At 37.4% G+C, this 22,203-nt stretch overlaps 1 protein-coding gene across 1 annotated transcript in view; it reads right to left on the bottom strand.

Moving 5' to 3' along the window:
• Positions 1-22,203, bottom strand: part of usta (uronyl 2-sulfotransferase a) — a 63,430-nt gene that overhangs the window by 24,514 nt on the left and 16,713 nt on the right. The window contains exon 2 of the mRNA XM_055149313.1: positions 8,929-8,972. Coding sequence (XP_055005288.1) covers positions 8,929-8,972 — 44 coding nt within the window. The remainder of the gene's footprint in view (positions 1-8,928; positions 8,973-22,203) is intronic.

Here is a 22,203-nt window from a genome sequence, read left to right as displayed (position 1 = left end):
GTCTGTTTCTGATGAGGTAACAGCCTTATAACATGGCTTAGAGCTTGATAGAATATATTTTGTGTAATATAGGACCTTTAACCTACAGATTCTGCCAAATAAATAAAATGTAAAAAATAAAATAAAAATAAAAAAGTGACATTGATAGAGATTGACGACAACAGATTTTCAGTCATTCAATACAGGTAAACAAGAGTTCACAGTTCACATACACATACACAAGGAAGCATAAGGAGGTATGTGAAGGAATCCATTTGAATACCATAAAAACCTATAATGAAATATAAAAAAAAATATATGAAATATAAAAACAGAATTTTTTTTTTACTGAACTGAACATCATTTTTACAAACTATTTTCTTCCTTCTGCATTCTTGGAAAAAAGAGTAAAAGAATAAAAACAGATCACGTTCGTTGCCATGAACAACATCAGTCAGACGATGCCTTCCTCTAAATCACTGCTGCATTCTTGTACCCTCTCCAGCCTCACGATGGGTTCACAGGACGCCGGCTGGATTCTCCTCTCCTCTCCTGTCATACAATATCTCTGCAAATATTGTTCCTAGCTCCATACTGCAGTTTCACAATACGGACTGTGTGAGGTTTGATTCTGTCCAAAAGCAACAGTCCTGCCCAAGTATCAAATTTAACAGTAACAAAAATATCAGAGCTATCTACAGTACACATTTATTTTATAACAATGCAAAGTAGAGGAGAGAAAAATATAAACTTAATAATAACATGGATTAATTTATTTATTTGAAGATATTAAAGGTGCACTATGTAACTTTTTAGTTTGGGTCTGTCACCTTATTTGGATATGGATATGCCATTGCTCTGCCTGGAATGTTCCACAGTATGACTTTAATCAGCTATACCTTACTGCCATTACAGATGTTTTTATTGCTCAAAAATACTTAGAAAAACAGGTGTTCTGACTGTGAGCAGGGTCGCATCTCTACAGATCTGACTTATAGCTTGGTCTAGTTTGATCTCCATGAAGATATAAACATTCCAGTCAAAACAACACACATTTGACAGGCCCCCCACCAGAAAAGTTACACAATGCACCTTTAAATAGGACTAGGGATGTAACAATAACCAAAATATCGTGATATTGTATCTTCAAAGTTCCCACAATAATATCGTGGACCATCACAATATATCGAATTACAAGTCTCTTTGCTTAAATTAAGAGTTATGGTGCAGCAATAAAAGACAGAGGGAACTACATAGACCATGATCCTTTGCTCCATTTTAGGGTAGACTAAAAGAAGAAGTAACAGTTCTAAGCACTTTTAAGTCTTAGTTCTTTGGATTAAGTTTTGTCAAGGTATTTTAAGAGGAAAAAGTAGCATAATAGCCTCCACAAAATATCATACAGTGAGATGTATATTGTAAAAATATTGTACCGATAGATTGGGATATTGTTACGTCCCTAATCGTGAGCCTCCCCACCATATCATGAGCTTTCCCACGAACTCGCAATAAATATCGTACCGTGAGGTTCATACCGTGATGATATTGTATCATGAGACTTGGATATCGTTACACCCTTAAATAGGACTATATCTTTCAAATAATTTCAAATAAGAAAAGGTTGTGTTCACATAATATCACAACATCCTACATGCCTCGTTTAAAACTGAGCTGGGGACAGGTCAGAACAACAGAATTTACCTTTAACTGTCCACATGATTAGCCACATAAAACAAAAACTGTCACACAGCTCAAAGTGTTCTCCGTGAGTGTAAATAAACAAAACAAAACCAAAAAAAGAAAATATTTTCAAGACTGCCTCAGAAAGTTGTGCCAGTAATGCTTAAGATTTATATGGCAAGTTTGTGGAGCCAGTCCATAATAAATAAGTTCAACATTTCAGCATGCTTACATAATAAATGCGAAAAGGCTGATTGAAATGAACAAATAAAAGAAAGTTGCACTGTAATCTTTCAGGGTAGAAACTGATTCCTTCATTCATTCATTCTGTCTATACTGCACAACCCTATAGCACAGATTTAGAAAGTGTGTGTTTTGAAAAGAACATGTGGATTTGGATCAGGAAGTGCATAGGCTGGGTCTAAGGCTCCACTCCAACATTCCTCCAGACTCCAGCCTGCACAGCTTATCACAGTAATGACCCTGAGAGATCCATGGAATCCACAAGCCAACGATCAGTTACCACAAAGAAGATGACGACATGAAATCACATCGATGTTACAGTACAGAATAATAATTCCATGAATAACAGTCATGTCATGTAAATAAGGTGTGGTCAGAACATTATAGTTATAGAATGCTTTTAGATTTTAATCATTTGTAATGCAGTATCATCTGATTATCTGTGGTGCAGTTTAATGGTAAATTATTTACAAATGTTCAGGTTTGACACAGACAAAATCTGCATTTTAAGCAGCACAAAATAATCTTTCCTTTTATTAAACAACTGACTACAAGTTTTATGTATTTATTTTTTTTATTGTATATCATGTATATGTGTAAAATGATAGGCAAAGATACAAATAATGTAAAGAAATATTGTGACTTTGCTTGCCTGAGATTCAGAATACACGCTTCTCCAATGTACAAAGATGTGAGTCTGATCAGTAAAGTCCAAACGCCTATCAGGGACACGCTTAGTCTGTCTGCATCAAAACAAATATGGCTGCTTACAAGAAAAAAAGAAAGGAAAAAAATGTCACAGGGATTGAAAAACATTGTGGATTTCTTCAGAATCAGTGAGTGAAGTACTCATCTCTGTTAATCTGAGGTGTAAAAAATGTATTTTATTTGTAAACGATGGGTGACCTCTTTGTTTCAAATTCATCACTGAAAAATACTAATTTAATTGTACGATCATGTTTAGCCAGACTTGAAGTGACAGAGGATATGGGGACCAGACTGATATAAGTCTGTATAAAAATACAAAGAGAGATAATTCTGGGTTTGCAGCTCAATGTGGTGAATTATAACACTGACATTTGCTATTCTATTCACTGCATTTAATTCTGTCAAGGGCACATCTGTTGCTTAGGGCACTGCCTGCAAAGTAAATTCCATGTTTTTATTTCAGTTTCTAGTTACAGAATGAGTATGGGGTCCATTACACTCTGAACATCACACATGGCTGCTTCCCATTACATTCGTACATGTTATGACCACAGCTGACTTGATATACGGGCATTCTCTTGTTCTCCAGCGCTGTCATTTTGCCAATATACTGTCTCATGAAAAGTTCCTCCGTTTCTGTCAGTGCATTCTTAGTCTTCTCTCTCCTCCTGACCCCACTAACCCTTTCCACTCTGTGCAATCCCTCAAACTGCCATTCTCAATCATACAAGAGCAACTTCCACTGTGGCCCCTATTCTCATCCATCTCGCACATTCAGGCTATTTCCTGGAAGCGGGGAAGAAAAGTACACCCTTTCTAACCTTCAGCTGCACCACTGCTTTGTGCTGTCAACCAAACGGGGCGTCCCATAGAGAGGAGAACATGTAGCAGCAAACTTTCAGAAAGGACTATCTTGTGATGGATGGGTGATTCCTCTATCTAAGCATAAGTTTCAAGTGTGTTTATTTGAGGATAGAGAGTATTTATTTGACTGAGATCAGGAGCCAAGAGGAAATGGGAAATTATGACCTACAGTAGTGAGCAGAAAATACAACATCCCTAAATAGATATAAAATAGGCTGACTAAGGATGACCTCAATGGGAAGTATTACGGCAGTAATGCTTAATGCTTGAATCCGTTAATGCAGTGCTTCCCAAAGTGGAGTTTGGGGCTCCTGGGGGGCTTAGAGGCATTGTAGAGGGCCCAAAATGTTATTCACAAAACTAGCATAAAAAGAAAATTAAGTTTGAAATCAATCTGACATAAGATATTAGTTTAAATGAATTGCTTTTTAGTATTACCGTATTTTTCGGACTATCACACTTTTTTCATGCTTTGGGTGCGACTTACCCTCCGGAGCGACTTACATGTTAAAATTTTCACACTGACAGCTGCAAGAGGGTGCTCTAGGCTTGTATGCCAGTATCTGCTACTCTGTTTACTTCTGTACCACTATGACTTCGCTCTACTGCGCATATCTGCTCCAGAAAAAGCTGCTGTCCTGCTGCAAGTAGTGAAATATTCAGCCAAAAACAGGAATCAAGCAGCAGAAAGAAAGTTTGGAGTGAGTGAAAAAGTTGTAAGGGACTGGCAGAAAGGGGGGATGGAGAACACAGCTTCATGGCAATCAGGAGGGTGCGCCATGCAACTTTCCTGGAAGTCATTGGATGGATCAACAAAGCCTGGACTTCTGACACAACCAAAACCATCCTGTCGGGATTCAGAAAGGCCGGAATAATTCTAACTGGAACTGATGATGAGTCTGACAACAGCTATGCAGATGTGGAAGCGGTGCTCCGTTTACCTCCGGAGGTCGAGGAATTGGTCAGAAGTGACATAGAGGATGAAGAATTCAATGGATTTAGTGATTTGGAGCGAGATTGAGAGTTTGGTAAACTTCTTCTGTTGTCTTATCTATAGTTATCTGAATAACTGTTCATATGTTACGTTAACGGTCTGTTGTTGTCGGTTCTATTGTTGTTATTACAACTCACGTTTCAAGATAAAATGTTGGTTCCTGGTCTCTGATTTTAGAAAATAAATTTCCCCCAAAAAGTGCAGTTTATAGTCCAGCGTGACTTATATATGTTTTTTTCTTCTTCATTACGCATTTTTTGGCTGGTGTGATTTATACTTCAGAGCGACTTATATTCTGAAAAATACAGTAAGTCTACAGGAATAATTACACATTTTTTAACATGTGAATCTAAGGGGGAAAAAACTACATATTCTATTAAAGGTTGTATAGAGGATTTTCCAAGGAACGAGAAATCCAGCGACTGTTTGTCCTTTTTCAAATGTTGCGCATGCGTGAAACCACCCCCCCTCCCCTACAGCTCCCTACGTAGAAACGCCTCCTCCTTACGCCAGAAACAGGTTTGTTTACAGCCGGTGCGCTGCACATGACTTGTAAACAACTATCTACAGTGTTGGTTAGGCAAGGCGGAGAAGTGAGGAGCGGGGGGAGCGGGTGTGCGGACATTTCGTGCGCGGACGAGAAGTGAGGAGCAGGGAGAAGAGCGGAACGGGCAGCGGGGACAGGAGCAGGAAAGGGGTGCAGAGAAGGTTGCGCGGAGATTCAGTGCGAATGAACTAGCTACAACACGCAGCAGCAAGCGGACTCTTTTTTTGCCTTGAAAATTACGTTTTCAGACATAGGATATCGCTTTTGTGTCCTGAAAAACGTTTGACTAGCTCTTGGAAATAAAGTACGTTTTCATAATAAGCAGAAGTGACCTGTCCAGGAGTAATTTGGCGACCAATGCGTCAGTCTTTAGACCCTGCGTCTGCTTCAGTTGCGCTGGAATGAATCTTCAAGAATCACCTTAGTTTGGCTTCGCTGCTTTTCCCCTTGTCTTCTTCTTTCAGCGACCTCAAAAACTGACTTTCTTTTGCGGCTAACTGCTCCTGGATTCTTGTCTGCCATTGCAACAAACTTTGTGCTAACTGCGAGGAAGATATAGGTCAAAAAAAGCCGCTAAGAACTGTTGCGTTGGTGGAGTAAACAGCGTCTGTGCGGCTTGCGTCTGTGGACTGCGTGACAGGCGTACGTAAACCACGTACCGGCGGCGCGCAGGCAAGTCAGTTACGCTAGAAACGTAAGGAGATTGATTGACAGCCTGTCAGCTAACAGATAACGAGGCAGTGTCGTTATCTATTGGCAAATGTTTAGCTGGCCCCACCACGTCCAGAGTTGATGAATTTTTATTCTCTTTTTTTTGGTCATCATAATTACAAGGCGACTGCATCTCTATAATGCTATCATTGACAATTTGAAACAAAAAAAAAATCCTCCATACAACCTTTAAATGTAGAGTAAATTATTATTTGGGGGCCCTGCGTGGTTTTTGTGTTAATTGGAAGCTGTGGCACAAAACACTTTGGGAAGGGCTGGATTATTGAAATATTGCATAATCTAACCAAGGGACCAGTATGTAGCTAATAGGCAATCACATTACTCCACTACAATAACAATATTATCATTCATAATCAAGATGTTAAATATTATAATGCTTATTTGAAACTATTTTAGACAAATCTTTACTTCCATTAATCAGGTTTTTGTTGTGGTTATAATTCTACAGTAGATGTCACTGCAGGATACTAGGAAAAAAAACAATACATATTCTATTAAATTTGGGGAGCCCTGTGTGATCTTTGCATTGATAGGTGTCAGAAATATCTGGCAGGTGCCACGTCAGATGTCACGTCAGGTGCCATAAATATCTGGCAGGTGACGGAAAACAGCGGTACGTGCCATGGAACAGCTATGAAATTGAGCCTATACAGTGGAGAAGCAGGCTAACATCAGTGTTGCAATTGTGATTATATTTGATTTATGGTATATGATTAAAAAGTACAAAGAAACCAAAGATTTCAGAACATGTTTGTAGAAGTCTATTTTGTATAAAAAAGACAGCATATTTTGCTCTTTGAAGACGTATGCCAAGTCTAATTGCAATTTAGATTTGATTACGATTAATTGTGCAGCCCTACAATTCAATCCAAAATGTAAACCCTTTATTTAATCAACAGTTTACTCTGTGCTCTGCTTTAAACAGACGTGTAACCACCACACAGAGTAGAGCTGCCTGTACTTGAGTCACTTTCACTGCTCATAATGAGAGAGCAGGAGATGCAGCGCTGTATTTAGTGCTGTCTGCAGATGAGATGACAGGAGGCATGGATCACTCACTTTAACCAGCATATGTATAATTAGTGACATGTGTGGCTTCCCTGACTGCCTCCTGAGTAAATGCTTAGAGCGGGGGAGCAAGTGCCAGAGACAGTCAAATAGTGGGTTAGGGATGCCAAGGGTTAAGGACATACTGATTAATACTAGCTATAGTTATTATCATTTCCTTCTGAATTAAATTAGAAAACCATTATGCTGTTTTTGTTTGTCATAGATCAAGATCATTATAATTTAGTTCTAAATTTTAATTGGGGACACTAATTGTGGTTATAGTTGTAGTGTTGTCAGAATGATTTGCAAAACAATAGTATTTTCAGGACCAACCCATGGACTGTAGAAGTGGACAAAGGGTGTGTCAACCAAAGTGTTCGGCTCCAATCAAATGAAGCTCATGAGGGTGGCAGTTGTAAAAATTTAGACCAAAGTTCCATATTAGAAACTTATTTATGGAGAAAACAGTGAAATAAAAACACCAGGATCATATAGAGTGGATTAATACAAACATTTAAAGCCCAAATAGACAAGACTCACATAGAGAAAGGTGACAATTTTTCAAGCTGGAACTGCGACCATACACACTTCCTATTTAATAAATATATATATATATATACATACACATATATATGTATATATATATAACTCAGTAACACTTTTTCCTTCCTGACAGGCAGGAGCTAACCAGTGTGAACTGAATCACTTGTACTTGTGGCTTTCAGCTTTCTGTTGAGGCCGTTTTCCATTCAAAACATACAATCAAACTATTTAAACAGTATATTATCAGTATAAATCTAAGAATATATTGGAAAAACCTGCCGCCATCATTAAAGCAGGCAATTGTCCATAGGGATGCATTAGTCAAGTGACTAATGAGCTATGCCACAACTGCTGGTCACTACTGCTAAATGCATTTATCTCACTATAGACAGAATACTTTTGAAACAGAACATTAACTAAAATAGTTTGTATTTTAACAATTTGAGAATATGACCACGATTGTAAAATATTATTGCATTGCTAAAAACCATGACTGTTTTCTGATCTATGTTATAACGTTGTTTCCTCATCACAAACATAAGTGGAGTTGTGTTTTGTTTCATTCACACAGGTTTAGCAAACAAACCCTGCATATTTAGGCTGTATTCATCTCTCAAACTATATCTAAAAACACTCTTTCACCTTGTGATGTCATGTGGTAATACAGGAAGTGCTCCACTGTAATGTTAAACTCCATACACCTTCACTATAATTAGAATTTCAACCCAGGAACTGCCCATCTCTATTGAACTACAGGCACAACGTAGCCGTTAACTTGAAAACTAAGGCCTCGTGACATCACAAGGTGGTACAAAGTGTTTGGAGCTTTAGAGATATAGACAGATTAATAATACATTGTTACTCAAACATGTGTAAATGAAACAAAACACAACTCCAGGTATGTTTTTGATGAGGTAACAACTTTCTAACACAGCTTAAGGCTCACAGGAGTGCGTAGGACCTTTAACCACTAGTTGAAAACCACTCTTCAGTTCAACCACTTTTCAGTTTTATCAGCTCTATTTAAGATTAGCCACAGCTGCCTGTTAAGTAAACTATCTTAGGAAAACATCACTTAAAGAAACCAGGTCTGTGGTTTTCGGTATTGTGGCTTCATGCACAACTTAGAAACCACCAATAGTTTCTCATTATAAACAATGTGGTTTCAGGTTAGCATGCAACTCAACAACTGATTCTGCAAACAGATTAAAAACGTATGAAATAAGGTGAAAATGGGGTGACGAGTGCTTTAAGATCTCAGTTGACCATGGACAAAATTGGCAGGACGTAGGGGAGAGATAGTCTTGCAGCTGTCTGAATACAAGGCCTTAGTGTGTGTTTTGAGTGCATTACTGTAGCGCTCGGACCACATCTAGTTGGTATGTTGAGTGGGTTTGCACGGAAACGGCCTTCGCACAGACCAAACTCTTATCCTGACTGGGCAGGATGGGCTCAGGGCTCCAGCCTGGACATCAGCAAAGTTTGACCAGGTTGCGCAAAGGAGAGGAGGAGAGGATGGAATGTAGGATGAAAGTGGAGCAGAGGGAGCAGAAAGGGAAGATATAAAGAGAGGAGAAAAGAGACTTACTCTGGGAGCGAGGAATTTGTGGTCATCTTGAAATGTTGATTCACCTGTAAAGAAATAAGAGAAATAGTTTCATCTGATTTAACATGTGACAATTAAACAGAAAAGCTACATATTAACCCATTAACTAAATTACAGGATTTATCATACTCTCCTCAAGGTTGACACTTGTAAAATATATTGCAGTACAAAAAGGATTTATATAAGAGGGCTCAGGGATGAGAGCAAATTATGATTTTCTATTAGGCAGCTTAAAGGTGCTTTGTGTAACTTTTCTGGTGGACAGTCTCCATGGAGATGTTATCGCTTTGTCTGGATGTTTCACAATCACAGTATGGCATTGAATCCTACTATCTTCATGGAGACCAACCAGATCAAATTATAGGTCAGATCTGTGGTGAGGCAACCCTGCTCACAGTCAGAATGCCTGATTTTCTAAGTATTTTTAAGATATAAAACAACCTGTAATGTAATAAATGTAAGGTCATACTGTGGAACATTCCAGACAAAGCAAAGATATATTCATAGAAACAAGCACATGGCAGTAGCGCCACCTAGTCCAGGAATCAGAATACACTAGACAAACCGTCTAGTGTATTCTGATCCACAAAAACCCCGGAAGTGTGAGTTTGGGCACCAGCCAATCAGCAAAGAGCCATACATTCTGTGCAATGATTCCCAAGATCGAGGATTTAAAGCCAAAATAAAGAGAATGTTTGTTGAATGTTTTGGTGAAAATTTCTGTTAGCGGCACATTACATAAGTTACGACCAAATAGCAGCAATTGGTTAAATGTAAAAAGTACCCGCCTACCATCGAGCGAACAAATCCTCAGGTCAGACAGTTTCCATGAAGTTAAACCGGCTGATGAATCAGGCTAAGATGGCAGATCCTCCACCAGAAAAGTTCCTTTAAATGTACATAGTGTAACTTTTCATGTGGGCTTGATTGTGAAGTTATTATTTTCTCTGCAAGGTTTCATAGTATGTCATTACACGCACATATCGTGCAGTTATTGTACATGCATTTTTACTGTGAGGGGGCCTGTGAGAGATAATAAGTTTAATGCAATACTGTGGAATGTTCCAAGGCTAACATCTCCATAGAGACAAGCAAGTGGAAGACCTCACATGAGAAAAAAGTTATATAGGGCACCTTTAAATAGCTTAAATAATTCAAAAACAACAAGGTGAATATATTTGTATTCAAAACGGTGCTATTTGTTATGTGCTGTGCTCTGATGCCAATGTTCAGATCCTGTTCTCTCGCTGTTGGAGAATAAAGCACTCTGGCTCTATGCCCCCAGGACTAAAACACGATGTCTTTAAAATGCAAAATGTTAAATCATTTTGAATAAGTATGACGTCAACCTGTAAATGAAACCATAAGAACAAACTTGGAGATGTCATTACGTAAGTGGAAATGTTACACAGAATCTTGTGTCCTGTGTCATCAATGCTCAACGCAGATACAGTTGCATAACTTCATGACTAATACTCATAATTCATGTTAAAAGCTCCATACCCTTTTCAGATTTGAAATAATTGCAAAATCAGACCCATACTGTATATTCTGTACATATTACCATGTTGTGTATTAAACAGATCATGATTAAAATCTAGGGAAATACCAAAAGACTTGAACTACACTGGCTCTTTCACTTCCCCCATACAAAAGGGCATTAAGAACAGTGAATAGGCCACACTATCCAAATGTGCTATCAACAGCGGTCTTTTCAAACGCTTCTTATCGTTCCTCTGTTCTATGTGCCTAAACTCCAAGCTCAGATCTCCATAATAAATATTTGAGAAACCATGAGTAAAATAAAATAAAGTTGGGAAGAAGTGAGTAGCCTCTGAGGGGGCAAAAAAGAGGAAATCGTATATTATATAATAGAACAATCTGTCTTTTTTGGATGTGAACTTCAGTCTTGGAGAACAAGAGGAAAATAAGATGTATGAGGTCAGGGTTTTTTCCACAAAGATGTTTTATAATGCAATTACATATTTAAGCATGTAAAACTTACATGCTTAAATATGTAATTGCATTGCAAAACGTAAGCGAGATAGCTGTATTTCTTTTTGGCATACAGTACCATCTGGAAAATCACTATTGTTAGAAAACGCCACAAGTGGAAAACAGATAAAAACAAGTCCAGCTACTGATGCTAAAATAGATGAAATGATTATGAAGTCATTTAAGAGTTTTGTTGGCAACAGCTTAATGATTTTGGTCTAATAAAACAAAAAACAAAAACAAAAACAAAAACATGGACGATTCCCTGGAAATACAAAGTTCAAACCATATTTTGGAACATTCTCAATGGACATCGCTATGTTTTATGCTACACTGTGGAATATTTTAGCCAAAGGAACAGCATTTCCATGAAAACAAGCAGAGGACCATCTTCCAGGTCAAATAAAAGTCAGGTTTGTGGAGAAGCAGCCCTGCTCAGATTAATAATGCATGTTTTTCAGTGCAATAAACAAAACAAAAATGTAAAAAATAACAAAAAGGTTGGTTAAAAGTTACCTACTGTGGCTTTAATTTAATGATCTTACCAAGGAATACTTTGTGAGATTTAATACACAAAATAATTAGCCCACTTTATTTCCCAGAAGCCTGAAATCTGCTCCAAACCACATGCTGTAACTGAGAGATAATTGGCTATAGACCTGTCGATTAAAAGCCCAAAGCTAACCATTGACCATTTTAAACGACTGGATCTCAGTTTGATTAAAATTTGATGACTCGTAATTAGCCTTACCAGAACTACTTTGAAACTAGCACAGACAATGCTCTCTGGAATGCAAGAGAAATCGAAAGTTCAGATCTTCACAATGAGTCATTTGAGGTCACGGCAGCTGGCTCCTTTGTTCCTGGTGCAGTTTGTCAGTACTGTCACTATCCAGCCCCTCCATGTTTATGCTGTCATATGTGCTTCTCATTAGCCTCTTGAATGGAAGATTGGAACTAATTTCTTCCAGCGCACGAGGCTTGTAAAAAACCTCACTTCTGCCCTCCATCCCCACCACCCACTGAGACAAGACAATACTGTACCCATCAACCCCGGTGTCTCGTGATACTACTGAGTTCAGTCGCTCCGCCATCTTAGATTTGACTACAAGATATGTTTGTGTAAGTACAAAATGTTAATAGAAATAAATGGATAGCCTGTTTGTAGAGGCATGCGTCTAAGTGGTTAATTGGATTACAGCGTCACAAGATCCACAATCCAGTTACAGGCTAAGAGCTGCAGCTACTCCCAAAATGACAATTATCTAAATGAATGCAGCATGGTGCCCATAAATCAGCAACAGTCTTCTTTCAAGTTAAATTGTGTACATTGTAAAAGAGCATTCGCTAAAGAACAACTGCACAGTTGGAAAGAGCGATACAAGCAGTGAGAAGTAAACCATAATTTCTTTTACCTGAGATAAGTAATAGTTTGGAAAACATCATTATTACCATTATTTTGGTCATTAATGAAGTCGTGATTATTCAAGCAATAATTTTTTTAGTTACACAATGCATTTATTCAGCATTTCTCTCTCACTTTGTTATTGATAATTTATGCAAAACTTCCAAATTGAAAATTAATACAGGCTACAAATATGCACCTTAGAGCAGTTTTGAGATGTATAAAACATAAAATGAATAAAATGCACTTTGAACATGAAATAAGGCATAGAAAAACATCAGTGTATCCAAAATAAACTATAGATCCAGCTCTTCTACAATCTCTATAGTTAAAAAATAAAATAAATTTACTTATTTATATAAAAAATATCCCCAAATAAACCCAAAATAAATCGTTTCAACTCGATTATATGAGTTTGGAGATCGTTTGACAGCCTTAGTTTGGTGCATTGATTGTTAATTCTGAGAAAATTCATGCTGTTTCTATATGCTGTTTTTTTTCCTCCTTTTTTACGTGTAAGGAGTTTGTTTTTGACGCAAACGCAAAAAGCCTGCGCCTCTCTGATTGGTTCACCTGCCTGTCAATCACGGCCTCTGAAATCATGGAGAAAGGATCCGGCTCCAGATTCACTTGTTTTTGTTTTGTCAAAAGTAAACAGCGTTCGGGTCTAGTCAAATGAAGCTCACCAAGGCTGGCAGTTATACTGGAGGATTTGGAGCCGAGTCCCATATTTGGAATTTTGACCATGACTGTCATAGTAACCAAAGAGCCAAACCGGAGTGAGGCTGTTGAAGATAACAGCCCTTCCCCTGATTTACAGACAAAATAGCAAAATAAAAACACCACAATTATGTAGAGCGAGTCCAAAATGAGGAACCTGACAGCTGCAGTTACTGAAAGAGGTAACAGTTTTTCTATAGAAAGGGAATCGGAGGCAGAATTGATGGAGCTGGAAGTCTATAGATACAAGATAGAAGCAAACAAGTTGTGGTTGAGTTGAAAGCTGTTGTGCTTGTTGTGTAATTTAGACATCTGCAAATTCCTGCATAAGTTTATCAGTTCATTTCAATCTTCTCTCGAATGTTAATGCCTCTGGGGTTGTTTACAATGTGCACTCTCAACATAATCCAACTTTTTAACATATTGTAAGACACAGAAATCACAACCCAATATGCCAGTCTAATCTGTTTTTCAGATCTTTTGTGGTTGATTTCACACAGGTTACATGACATTTACAGCACTAAAAATGATGGATAGTATGATTACATAAACTATCAAGATCTTTGTCAACATTACACCCATCTCTAAAAATATCAGGGTATAGGCATAAAATATGAGTTTGCAAATGTTACAACAGAAAAATCTTTTCATAGCATTAGTCAAGGTTCACAAAATGATTAAAAGTGACATAGAAACTGCATCCTAATATGTGTATTATTTTTACCATAGCATGTACCATTCTAATTACACAATATTTAATAACAATACTTCCAGCTACTACAGTCAGCACAAGGGAGGATAAAATATATCACTGTTGAATTAAAAAGATAAATCTAGAATACTGTAAAACATAATATAACGTTAAGAAAAAAGAAACAAAAGAACAAAAACAACTCCTTCAAACTCTGGAATTTTCCTCTACAGTTTGGGACAGCTAAAGGAATGCTACTGGGAATTTCATAAACATGTATTTAGAGCTGGGACCATTTCATTTACTCTGTGAGATTGGTGAGCCGTCTGAGTGGAGTGAGGAGAGAGCAGGGCCCAGAATATTCTGAGGTATAGAGAAACCACACAGGAACATGGAGGAAGATGAAGGCTGAGAAAGCGAAGCTTTCACACTGTATGCACAAGAATGTTCTTCAAGCATGACAAGCCAGATTACAGGTTTGAAGTCGAAACTTCTACCAAGGACTTCCAGATCCAAACATACTTCGAATTTTAAAGTATGAAAGGAAAATATGAATCTGTGAAACATTATTGGACAAATCACTCAATTGTACAGATTTCAAAGAGTGTCACAAGAAATCAAAAGGCTTTTCAATATGCCAGTTTCGGGTTGAATAATATAAAATGTGTTGGTATACTGAAATGTGTTTATTTGGAAAAAGAACATGTGAAATATATTGTCCTCATTATTTTCAATAGTTCAAAAAAGCTGGTTGACTCTACTACAATACATGTATGGGCTTTTCCAACTGAGGTGGGACCAAGTCGTCGTTTTGCAACTCTCAAGTAAGTCTCAAGTCTTAGACCTCAAGTCCGAGTCAAGTCCCAAGTCAAATACAGGCAAGTCCAAGTCGAGTCTCGAGTCACTGGCTCGTAAGTCCAAGTCAAATCCAAGTTGTCTGCTTTGAGCTTCAAGTCATTTCAAGTCTTTAAACCAAAGTACCAAATATAGCTTAGATTTTTTGCAATTTAAATGACTTTTAAGATAAATTGTACTAAATTGTATAAGAGTACTGTAGTAGAAATAGAATTTTTTCCTTTTTAAATGTCTTGACAAGATCTTAGAGTGAATCATTACAGTCAGAATAGAAAGAATTCAGATTTGAAAGTGCTTCTCAAGTCTTCTCAAGTCACAGGCCTCAAGCTGAATCAAGTCCCAAGTCATTAACCTTCAAGTCCAAGTCGAGTCCCAAGCCTTAGTCCATTTTATCAAGTCAGGTCTCAGGTCCTAAAAATAGTGACTCAAGTCTGACTTGAGACCAGGTCATAACTTGCATGTCCCCACCTCTGTTTTCCAACATATAATCAGAATAAAATATTGCTTAAAGATACAGTATGTAACTTTCTGGGGGTTAAAACCATACTTTGGAATATTCTCCATGGAGGTAGATATGTTTTATGCCATACTGTGGAAGATTGAAGCCAAAGCAACAATATTTCCATGGAGACAAGCAGGAACAGGCCCTTCTAGGTCAAATAAGAGTCAGATTCTTGGAAATGCCCACTCACATATAGTATGGGCACAGGATTTTCAGTGCAGCTAATCAAAATGAAAAAAAAAAGAAACAATTTTGTTATAGTCTACTTTTTTGGCTACATACTGTGGTTTTAAGTATATGTATGTGTTAATGTTCTCCTGAACAAAGAAGGATTTGGCAACAAAAACTGATCCACTTAACAGCAAATAGCACATAGAGGGACTATAAACTCCATCATAAACATTTACTGGGGGTAAATGCTCTTTCTATTGCGTTAAAACACCATTATATTACACCTCACACTGATAAAGAAATAGTTGAAAATCATTGCATAAGTAGCACACACCATCTGCTATTGAAACACATGTCCTCACCAAACCTTTGATTTAAACCATATGTAGATTCAACAGTTACAAGCGTATTTCTAGGAATGGGCACGGGCGTGTGGTGGGGCCAGTCTTTGAACCCGTGGTGGGAGTGGCTCTACATTAGAGTCATTGGCCATAATGACAGAGCAGTATACAGGCAGGGTCAGGGTCTCCTCCTACTCAACCACACTCTCCTCACAGCCAACAATCAGACAGCCCTGGGGTATAAATATGAAGGACTAGGCCTGCCAGTGTTTTTGCAGGTGTCCAAAAGGGTAAAACCAGCTCACGGAGAGGAGAGAGGACCCTGAAATTTTGCGGCTAAAATGGACTATATGATGGCACGGGCAAACAGATGTACGAGGGTTATAGAATAGAAGATAGCATTAGTGGTAGAGCGTTTCAAGCTTGGGTTGGGAAATATGACCAAAAAAAGTACAGTAAAGATTTTTGACATGCCATTTTAAATTTCACTTCATAGAGTTTTAACTGTATTTATCATTAACATTTATCGTTAGAAAAACAGTCAGAATACTCGGTTAGGATTGACTGTAGACCTTTAGTTAAAAAAACTGCACTGCGTAACTTTTTTGGTAGAGGGTTCACCATCTGCTTGACTCCATGGGGATGCTATAGTTTTTTCCTGGAATGTTCTACAATATGAAGTTTAATTTAACTATCTCCATGAAGATAAGCAGACCACTTCATCAGGGCAAGTTACAGGCCAGATCTGTGGAGAAGAGGTAAATATGCATGCTTTGAGAAATGCAATAATTCTGAGAAAAAAAACAAAAAACACCTGCAATTGAATAAATAAAGTATATTTGTTGTTTAATGACATATTGTGGAACATTCCAGGCAAAGCAATAACATCACCATAGAGATAAGCAGATACAGAAGCAGACCCTCCACCAGAAAAGTTACACAGAGCACCTTTAAGACTTAAACTGAAATAAAAACATTGTATTTCTGTATTCAAATAGTAGTAGGTAGCAAAAAGAGTTACCCATAGCTACTGAAATCAGAGAACGGTAACCTTCTGGACAAAGCATGGATGGCTGCATTATTTATTTTATTTTTATTTCTGAGAAATAATGTTAGTACAGAACTGTATTTTGCACTTAAAGTTGATACCTTAAACTAAATATTGAGTGCACAACCTAAAATATTCATAAGAAAACTTGGCATCCATTGATTTAGGTTGGCTTTTTGCCTGAATCAGCTACTATATCTTTGAGAGAGAAGCCACTGAGTTTATGTTCAGATTTTAATGATCCTTGCATTGTTCTTGACAATAAACTTTACCTGTACCTAGTAGTAGAATACAGGCTGTTACAGGGACCAGTAATAAAGGTGTGTACGAATTAGCTTTATTTTTTATTCAGTCCAGTCAATTCAGTAGTTTAAACTCATTAAAGGGACCATATTTCACTATTTTCTGATCCATGTTATATATTATTTCCTCATCACAAACATACCTGGAATTGTGCCTTGTTTCATTCACACATGAGTTTTTCTCTCAAACAGAAAACATTCTGTTCCGCCTTGTGTTGTCATGTGGTAATACGGAAAGTACTGCACTGTTTTTAATCTCCACACACCTTCACTAGAATAATTTGGTTAATTTCAGCCCTGAAATTGCCCATTTCTACTGAACAAAAGGTAAAAGGACTGTTAACTTGAAAACAACCAGTTCATGACATCACAAGGTGGAAAAGAGGAGCATTGGAGATGTAGACAGAAAAATAATAAAAATGTACTCAAACATGTGTGAATGAAACAAAAGAAGACTAAGGTATGGTAGCAGCATTCTAACATGGCTTAAAGCTCACAAGAGTCCTTTTTGTGTAATATAGGAGCTTTAAGAATTATTATAGTTTCAGTATATTACCTCTTATTTCATTTTTATTTCATTTTTTTTTTATCATTTGGGTAAGAAATTACTACTCACCTAAAGTTTTCTGAAACAGTCAGAAATTGTAAACTACAAAAGCAATTAAACCTAACATAGTCAAAATTATTATTCTCATTTTAATGTATAAGATATAATTTCATTTTTTGCAGCGTATAAATCCACCATTACCCATGTCCAGACAGCTTTTGGTAATCTCCCTGAACACCATCACTTCCCGATGGGGCAAAGTCAAGTCTTGTGATGCCTGATTCAATTTAGAAAGACAAAAGGCCACAGAGCGGATTCCAGAAGCACTTTGAAAGCCCTAAATGAGGCGTGAAGCAGAGGAGCCCAAATCCTTTAAGGCGTCTTGAACAAGTGCACCAACTCATGTGTGTTTAGACTGAATGGGACAGAGCAGGATTGGGTACGTACCTTTGTTAGCCTTGTGGGTATGTGGGCATGACACCAGATGTCTCTCTAGCCTGTCCTTATGGTTATAGGGCCTTTTGACTGACCACAGATACTTTCCACTCTCCCCTACAAAACAAGTGGATTGGGAGCTTTTAAGTGACTAATATAAAGAAAGGTGACCAGTGAGGGGTAAGGGGAATTCAAGTTATGACATGGAAAATAATGGTGGTTAAATGGAGGGTGGAGGGATGAACATGAGTTTGATACTGTGAAAATGGCTAGATACTCAATACTAATTTCGATACCAGAATTATGTTAAAAAAACACAGTAAAAAGACTGTAGCTTTTATAACAATATAATATAACAGTGGTTTCTTCAATGTTATCATTATATATTTTTCAGAATTGATTTTTCTGTATTGATTGGTAAAAATTTATATAAAGAATGCATTTGTATAAAGGGCCCATATTACTATTTTCTGATACCTGGAGTTGTGTTTTGTTTGTCATTTGTCATTCACACACAACAAACAACACACAAACCCTGCATATTTAATCTGAGTTCTTTTCTCAAACAAAAAACACTCTGTCCAATGAGGTTCATTTGGTCTTCCAATAATTTACTTTAGGTTATTTTTTTCAGACTAAGAGTTTGTTTTCGTACCTGACTAGCGGTCTTCCTCAGACTGGTCATGTGATGTTTTTGTGACGTGTCCGGTCAGGTGCTTTATACAGGTTTTGGCGCTGTCTTCCTACTGGTGGAGGCAGGACGACAGCACCATATGTGCACCATAGGTAGCTGTTAACTTGAAAACTACTGCTGCTTCCTAACATCACAAGATGGAACAGCATTTTAAGCTTTAAAGATGTAGACAAACTAATAATGCAGGATTACACAACAAAACACAACTCCAGGAATGTGTTTGACGATATAACATTATAAAATAATTAAAAGCTCACAAGAGTCAATTTTGCGTAATATAGGACCTTCAAAGAGAAAATGCATGCATATTTAGGTCTAAACTACAGGTCTAGCATCTCGAAGATCCCATGAGACAGAAAAACAACTTTTACAATTTGCATGTATTCAAAATTAGACTCCTTGTATGATTAATCCACAACAAGATAATGGTGCATAGATGTGAATAGATGTGAGCAAAATAAGCAGCGGTAATTGTCTTGGACAGAGGCAAGAAAAGCCATCAAAAACACATCTTTGAATGTGTTAGAAATTCACTGAACCACATCTGCACCTAATTAACCACAGCCCCACACATAACATTATCATTATGCTCTATAAACATAAATATGGAAATATAAACAAGCAATACGATTATTTCTAAACAAATATTCATGAATGACTTAAAGATGTATCTGAAATTTAAAATGTGTAACATCTTTTACAGTGAATGAACACAAAGAAGTAAAGAATGTAAATAATGTTCTGAAATGCTCATTTTATCAGACATGATTGTATATTTGAATGTATTAGGGTATGCATTATTTATTATTAAAATGGTACAGGGTATAGATTCTTATATACTTTGACACAGCAATGAAAGATCTTGTTAAACAAACTAACCATAGACACACTAGCTCTTCTGAAGTAGAGACAATCATTAACAGTCTTGCCAAAGTTTTCTATAGACAGACTTTATTTCCCAGCTGCATTGGGTCCAGGCTCAAACTAAATCAGCGCATTCACTCTTCATGTTCTGAGAAACGCTCACTAGTTTCATTGACCCACTGTACAATGTCCTTTAGTGTAGACTTCTACAAAGAGGAAACAGCCTCAGCCTTTGAAACCCAAACGAAGAGTTTTCAATGGTGTGGTTCAATGTTGTCGGGAGACTACAGTCTCAAACTCAAATTTGGTACTAAGGGAAAAGTTCAACACTCAATATCACAACTAAGTTTAAGACAATACAATGTATGTTTGTAAAACTATTCTTCCTGTATCGGTCCTTGTTCAAATGAATATTTAGTGGTTTCCAGTTTTGATACTAGATAGAGTATCTGGGTATTGATTTTTTGACAACATGAGGCTGCGAAGGCCATCTGACAGAATATTACCAAATAACTGTGTGACTGGTTTATTGTGGCAACCCCAATAAGAAAGAGGTCACCTGAACTATAAACCAGTACTGTATTGATTAAATGATTATATTGCTATTTATTAGAGAGATCGATCGAATATCATTTGTGTTCCATTCCCCTGCACATTTCTGTTTCCCTGCATATTTCTGTTTCATTGCTCTGCCTAAAATGCTGCACAGTATAAAATTAAACAGCTCTACCTTACATTTATTCAATTACAGGTGGTTTTATAGTCTTAAAAATATCTAGAAAAACAAGCATTCTGACTGTGAGCGGTGTCACCTCTCCACATCTGACCTGGAACTTGGCCTAGGTTGGTCTCCAAGAAGAGATAAATGCGTAATATCATACTCCCAAACATTCCATTGGTGAAAAGCATTTGAGGGATCATCCACCAAGTTACACAATGCACCTTTAAATTTGCAGCACAGGCCAATATTTAGTTTCAGTCAATCTGGTGCCTAAAAATACACACAAAGTTTTATTTGTACTTTAATATGAAGAGATAACTGCATAAAATGTAACTATACCAGGTCCGGGTCTACAGCGGTGCAAAAGGGTGTATTGGACTTCAGTAAAAATATTTGCACCTTCCTTTAAGGCACCTATAATAATGTAGCTTAAAGATTATTGTATTATTTTTGCACCCCTTTGAAAGTCTGAAGCACCATTAGTCAGTTTGATCTGCACACGGACCTGGACTATACTCTATAATGTTTGTGGTTTGTGTGGGTGAGTTTGTAGTGCATTTCAATTACATAATTTGAGGAAAATAATCAAAATCAGTCCCAAAAATATCGGCAGAGAGATCAGTCACTCTGGCTTCTAAACAACCACCGTCAGCATTATCCATTAAAAACCCATAACGGTAAATCTCTAGTGCTAATCATTGCTAACACTTACCCAATGTGCCCATATAGATAAATTGAGTTATATATTAAGACTAGCACAAGATCTAGTCCACAGTGCACTTTGAATCTTCCATAATGGATGGATTGAATGGATGGGCTAGCCCAAGTGCTACAAAAATGTAAAAATGATGAGCAGGTCATGTTACGCCAGGCCAAAGAGTAGAGGCATCCAGTTTTTCCATGTTTTGCATTTTTCAAAACCGACTTTCAGAAGACTTTCATTTCTGCCTCTCTCACATGTTTTATGGATTTGAAAAAAAGCTTTACTACATAGTGCAAAAGGTTCACCAAATGCAGCATGCACCCAACGTGAGCATGGTGTTGAAATTATCCGGGGAGATCATGTGGCACAACCATTCAGGAAAACCAGGATTGAACCATTACAGAGCAGAGTTGTGAGAAGGGAAGATGGATGACTATCTGACAGTTCTCTGAAATGTCTTGAGCAGATGTGAATGTGATGATCTGACCGTAGATTTATACTTAGGAGTTGGAGCTGTACTGTTTGTCTATGGTGGTTTATGTGAATGTGTTGTCAATTAGCACAAAGTGATGTTGGCGAAGGCTAGCTGTAACAATGCAGCACATATTGGCTATTGGCAAGTGTCAGATGCTTAATAGTCAAATGGATCCACGTGTGATTCGTCAGCAGGATCTGATGAGCTGGGATGCGGAGGTGGTAAGTGGCTACGTGGAATAGATTTAGAAGTAAATTAATTACTGCGTAAGCAAGGACATGGAATATCACCAGCATGAGTCCAAGGAAAAAGAAAGTTAAAACCAAGCTATGAAACTTTCTTCATGGACAAAGATCCGTTTTTGCCTTTTTGTGCAATATTATAAGGATGCACCAATCCAGCAATTTCAATACTACTGCCGATACCCAATATTAACTGAGACTGAAACTGCATTTATTTTCTTACAACAAAAATACAATAAGACCAGACTGATTCAAATCAACCGATACATGTAGGCGATATCCAATCCAGCAAATTATTCAGTATCAGTATTGATATTTGATACCAGTATTGGTATCGGTGCATCCCTATTATTATATCCAAAGAACAACATTTCCATGGACACAAGCCAGTAGAGCCCGTCTTTCAGGCCAAGTAGTGGTCAGGTTTGTGGAAATGCAATTAAGAGACAAGTTTCTTTGTACAATAAAACATCAAAATACCTGCTTTTTAAGTTTAGAAAAAAGTTACAGTAAGGCTTTAATGTGCTATTGTGCACAACGATAGCC

The sequence above is a fragment of the Boleophthalmus pectinirostris genome, unplaced genomic scaffold (assembly GCF_026225935.1).
Source record: "Boleophthalmus pectinirostris isolate CB_2022bp ecotype Guang Dong unplaced genomic scaffold, ASM2622593v1 HiC_scaffold_13, whole genome shotgun sequence".
Taxonomy (NCBI): domain Eukaryota; kingdom Metazoa; phylum Chordata; class Actinopteri; order Gobiiformes; family Gobiidae; genus Boleophthalmus; species Boleophthalmus pectinirostris.
This window is presented reverse-complemented; position numbering and strand designations above follow the sequence as displayed.